Source organism: Salmo salar, chromosome 07 (genome assembly GCF_965601325.2).
Source record: "Salmo salar chromosome 07, fSalSal1, whole genome shotgun sequence".
In the NCBI taxonomy this organism is placed as follows: domain Eukaryota; kingdom Metazoa; phylum Chordata; class Actinopteri; order Salmoniformes; family Salmonidae; genus Salmo; species Salmo salar.
Genome location: NC_138297.1, coordinates 58,994,181 through 59,000,000, shown reverse-complemented (window position 1 = coordinate 59,000,000; position 5,820 = coordinate 58,994,181). Strand labels below are relative to the sequence as shown.

The following is a 5,820-nucleotide window of genomic DNA, read 5'->3' as shown; positions in this document are numbered from 1 at the left end:
TGTATGTAAACTTCTGACCCACTGGGAATGTGATGAAAGAAATAAAAGTGGAAATAAATAATTATCTCTACTATTATTCTGACATTTCACATTCTTAAAATAAAGTGGTGATCCTAACAGACCTAAGACAGGGAATTTTTACTAGGATTAAATGTCAGGAATTGTGAAAAACTGAGTTGTATGTAAACAACTCCCTAGATATACCGGTTATGGATCCTCTCTTTATATATGAAAAGCACACATCTTTCCAAGTATTAGTAACTCATTGGTTGTGTACTTGTTTCTCCCCCAGATCAAGTAGAATCTGGCCACACTCCTGATGCCCCTCGCCACGGCTCCGAGCTTCTCTCTCCGGGCGCCACCACGGCACGCCCAGGCTCCAACGCCAAACCCATCCTGCCACCTATCCTGTCCGGACGCAAGACCCCCGGACCCAGCCCTAGCCCCAAACCCTGAGACAGGAGAGAGAGGGAGAGGGAGATGAGGAGTGAAGAGGTACAGGAGACAGGGAGAGGAGGAGGAGGAGGAGTGTAGAGGTACAGGAGAGATGGAGAGGAGGAGGTGTGAAGTGGTACGGGAGAGGAGAAACAGGAAAGAGGGAGAGGAGGGGGGTGAAGAGGTACAGGAGAGAGGGAGAGGAGGCATGTAGAGGTACAGGAGAGAGGGAGAGGGGGAGTGAAGAGGTACAGAAAAGAGGTAGAGGAGGAGTGAAGAGGTACAGAAGAGAGGGAGAGGAGGAGGAGTGAAGAGGTACAGCAGAGAGGGAGAGGAGGAGGAGTGAAGAGGTACATGAGAGAGGGAGAGGAGGAGTGTAGAGGTACAGGAGAGAGGGAGGGACAAGTAGATGCTCTTTAGAGTTGAAAGGTCACACAGAGATTGAACAATGATGGACACATTCACCTGACTTTTCTGAATAAAGATGTACCTGTGTGTTAGCTGGTTCAGATGGAGTCATTCATTCACTAATAATATAGTCACAGGATAGAATAATTGGAATGTAAGGACATTACACCAAATATAATGATTCCCTGTTTCAACTTGACTCAAACCAAAACATACATTATAATACATTTAGTCAATGGCATGTGCCAAATTCTTGACTTCTCAGTCTTGCTATTGGGCTTCCGAGTGGCACAGCGATCACTGCATCTCAATGCTAGACGCGTCACTACAGACCCTGGTTCGATTCCAGGCTGTATCACAACCGGACGTGATTGGGAGTCCCATAGGGCGGCGCACAATTGGCCCAGCGTCGTTAGGGTTTGGCCGGAGTAGGCCATCATTGTAAAAAATAATTTGTTCTTAACTGACTTGCCTAGTTAAATAAAGGTAAAATAAATAAAATATTGACTACATTATCTATTGTTGTTGCTATAACCTGTACTGCAATGAAGAAAGATATCCTGGACAGTCACTCATTAATAAAGATGATTACAGTATAATAAGAGAGATAATTGAGCCGTTCTTCAATCGCTGCCAAAGGGTGAGTTATCTGTGTGTTCTGTTGTAGGGCAGGGCTGGGTATCTACTGTATAAGGGTGAGTTATCTGTGTGTTCTGTTGCAGGGCAGGGCTGGGTATCTACTGTATAAGGGTGAGTTATCTGTGTGTTCTGTTGTAGGGCAGGGCTGGGTATCTACTGTATAAGGGTGAGTTATCTGTGTGCTCTGTTGTAGGGCAGGGCTGGGTATCTACTGTATAAGGGTGAGTTATCTGTGTGCTCTGTTGCAGGGCTGGGTATCTACTGTATAAGGGTCAGTTATCTGTGTGCTCTGTTGCAGGGCTGGGGTATCTACTGTATAAGGGTGAGTTATCTGTGTGTTCTGTTGCAGGGCAGGGCTGGGTATCTACTGTATAAGGGTGAGTTATCTGTGTGCTCTGTTTTAGGGCAGGGCTGGGTATCTACTGTATAAGGGTGAGTTATCTGTGTGCTCTGTTTTAGGGCTGGGTATCTACTGTATAATGTGCCTTAAGGTTCCCACTGTAGTAGAGAGCTGATTCACCTAACCTAGCCATGCTTAGATGCAGCCCCTTCACACACACACCAAAGAGGCCTTTCCCTCATGTTATCTCTTAGCCCTAGTATCACCACATTGAGTAGTGATATGGTATCATTTCCACTGACTCAGGGGTGATTAGAACTCTGACTGTGTAATAATCTCATCAAATTGAAAATGCTGCTATTATCTGGTCTTTTATGTGTCTGTTGTCAGGGTAATAAACAGTTCATCACTGACTCTGTATCTCTTGTTACTAGAATAAATCATATTCCAAGACATTTGAAGAGACAGACAGGTATTAAACTGCAAACTGTCAAATCTTGTATGTATACTTTTCTCTTTGCTGGATCTTTATTCCTTTCCTTCTATATGTGTGTGTGTGTGTGTGTGTGTCTGTGTGTGTGTGTACACACTCTCACACACCTGGCCATCCATCACTGTGTTTCCAGATGTTGCAACCTTCTAATAATTCAGAGGCAGTTTCAGACAAGACAGCCACAGTGCCTGAGGCCCCGGGCCAATCACCTACTTAAAGAGACGGTCTTCTCTCCCTAAACCAACACAGGATCTTCCTCTTTTGAAGTGCACCACACACCACACCATATGGCTAGATGTTCAGTTCATCAATGCCAATGCTCCCAGCCGATACTGATATCTGTTAGCGTGTGTCATGTAGCTGTCTGAGATGTTTCCCTTCCTTTATAACAGTCTGCCTGTCTGCCTGTATGTCAGGCTGCATGTCACTCTGCGTGTCAGTCAGTGTATCTGTACATCTCTTTGTCTGTCTGTCTGCCTCTCTATCAACATGTATTTCTGACTACTGATCTCTCTCTCCGTATAGAGAAATAAAGAATGTGGACTGTGTAGCCTTTAGAGAACCTAGACTGAGGCAATTTATCTCCAGGTCCATAAATTATCTCCAGGTCCATATATTATCTCCAGGTCCATATATTATCTCCAGGTCCATATATTCCCCCAGACAGTAACACCCAGACTCTTCCAATCATGGCGAGCTACTTCAACAGGACCAGGAAGAGAAACGTCACCCTCTTTCATCTAGACATAACTCCACGAGACAACAGAACTGTCCATGGTAGAAAAAGGGGAGATCATATTTGAAAGAACAATCGTTCATAAATCTCTTATTTATGCACGGTAATGCTGCACAAGGTTGAAATAACAATTTTGGAAGTAATATGCAGAAAGGTTCATCAATTCTACAGCAAAAGGCAGGTTACTAAATCGTTGTAAACAGAGTCGGACTCACAGTAGTCTGTTTGAACTTCAGGTCTTTAGTCTAGACTATGAAGAATGCAGTGAAAGCTGCTGACGGGAGGACGGCCCATAATGGCTGGAACGCAGCGAATGGAATGGCATCAAACACAAGGAAACCATGTGTTTGATGTATTTGATACCATTCCCACCTTCCACTCCAGCCATTAACACGAACCTGTCCTCCCCAATTAAGGTGCCACCAACCTCCTTTGGAAGAATGTCCCCTGTTATAAAGCATCATGTCTATATCTCACAGTACCAGCTCAGTGGTTGAAGATGTTACCATGCTAGTGTCGCTATGTTAGCTGTATCTTACTGCATTGGCTCAACAGTATGTTGCTGCATTGGTATCTCACTGCATTGGCTCAACAGTATGTTGCTGCATTGGTATCTCACTGCATTGGCTCAACATTATGTTGCTGCATTGGTATCTCACTGCGTTAGCTCAACAGTATGTTGCTGCATTGGTATCTCACTGCATTGGCTCAACATTATGTTGCTGCATTGGTATCTCACTGCATTGGCTCAACAGTATGTTGCTGCATTGGTATCTCACTGTGTTGGCTCGACAGTGTTAACTCAAGTCACTAAGCACCCTAAGTAAAAGAAGACAAAACAACGATAGCAAAGCCGAATCCCAATTTGCGCTCTACCACTCTAACCCATCACTGTGGCCCTAACCCATCACTGTTTGTAGATCTGAAGTGGCCTGGATAGATATAGTAAATGTTTGTAGATCTTAGGGGCCTGGATAGATATAGTCAATGTTTGTAGATCTTAGGGGCCTGGATAGATATAGTCAATGTTTGTAGATCTCAAGTGGCCTGGATAGGTATAGTTCATGTTGAACTTACCATTTTACAGATCTGCAACCATCGAAGGGTTAGGGCCAAGAGGAAGGGCTAGGGAGCGAATTGGGACTGGCTGGATTAATTGAACTGTTCTAGAAGAACTGTCATCTGGCCAGTTTGACTTGAATTACCTGGATGATCGAACTCTGACCCCTTAAACGAAACTCCATTCAAAAACGATCTTACATTTTTTTAAATAATTAGTCCACTGGGTGAAAGTCCCAAAATGTTTTGCCTGTCAGCAGTCAAGTTTTCAAGATATTAGACTTTCAAGAAGCTAAGTATCACCGAGCAACAACATCATAATGATGCAAAATGTGACCGACCGGCTCAATTCCGTCTGATGTAGCAACATTTGAAATTGTATTTTTTACATTAGATAAAGTACAGACTCAGAGCTGGAAAATAGTATATCATACACTACAGTTGAGGAACAATGGGAAAGTAATTTTGCTTTGAAAGATAATAAACTTGTAATCCCACTTTTGAGAAAATGGCCCTTGAATATTTTTGGTACAAGTACTGGAGAGCTCTTCTTTGTCTACACCTGTTCAGCATCGTTCACACCCTCTTAAGCCCCACCCATCTCTTTAAGGATTCACATGTGAGGCCATGTGCTAAACAGTGAATATGGTAGTGTACAACCAAACATTTCAAGACTAAAGGCAGGTTTACACTACGTCTATCGACATGTCTGTATACAATTGTCGCGGTGACATCATGAACATTCTATTGTCATCCGACATCAAACTTGTAGTTGTCGTTATGAAAAAGTAGAAACATAAAAATGACAGACTGCATGATGTCAGCAACCTGGTGGTCCAAAATAGCATAACTGGTGTATTTTAATACCATTAAACCCACCTGTTTAAAAATATATGTAGTATTTGTCAATCTAGAAAACCAGGCAACTAAAAGCAACTTTCTAAACAATGTTTTGGTTTGTATCTAGCTTGTTAGCTAGCTAGCTAACGTTAAGTTAGCTGGCTAGCCAGTTCAAATAATGAACATATCATATAGCCGACAATGTCTTAACTTTAGCTAATTTGTATTCATTATTACAGGAAAATAAACTCACAACAATATCATTATTTACTAGTTAATGGTGAGCTAATTACTGAAAATAGCTTACGGTTGTTAGTGTGACAAAATAAAAGCAGGGCATTCAACCGGATAATTTTATAACTTGGACGCTGTCTCGTTGGCCTAACGTTATATCCTAATTTGTCTTTGGTGCAGGTCATGCTGTTCTTCACATTACCATCTCTGGTAAACACACACTATATAAAATAAAATCAATGTTAATTTGTCACATGCACAGGATACTGAAGGTGTAAACGATACAGTGAAAAGATTACTTGCATTGTGGAATCTTTTGTTTAGACATGTCGCTAACTAAACAATGAACCATAATCCCAACTCAGCCTTCTGTGTTCTCTTTTCGACTTCCTCTGCATTTGCAATCAAACACCTGAATTTTCTCCATCTCCTTTTCACCGTAGCTATCATACTCTTTTCTCCGTAGGTATCATACTCTTTTCTCCGTAGGTATCATACTCTTTTCTCCGTAGCTATCATACTCTTTTCTCCGTAGGTATCATACTCTTTTCTCCGTAGGTATCATACTCTTTTCTCCGTAGCTATCATACTCTTTTCTCCGTAGGTATCATACTCTTTTCTCCGTAGGTATCATAC

At 42.3% G+C, this 5,820-nt stretch overlaps 1 protein-coding gene across 1 annotated transcript in view; it reads left to right on the top strand.

Moving 5' to 3' along the window:
- The window catches only part of LOC106594477 (leucine-rich repeat and guanylate kinase domain-containing protein), a 63,638-nt gene extending 61,321 nt beyond the window's left edge, over nt 1-2,317 (top strand). The window contains exon 20 of the mRNA XM_045722269.2: nt 293-2,317. Within this exon, the coding sequence (XP_045578225.2) occupies nt 293-456 (164 nt within the window). The 3' untranslated portion in view covers nt 457-2,317. The remainder of the gene's footprint in view (nt 1-292) is intronic.
- The last annotated feature ends 3,503 nt before the right edge of the window (nt 2,318-5,820 follow it).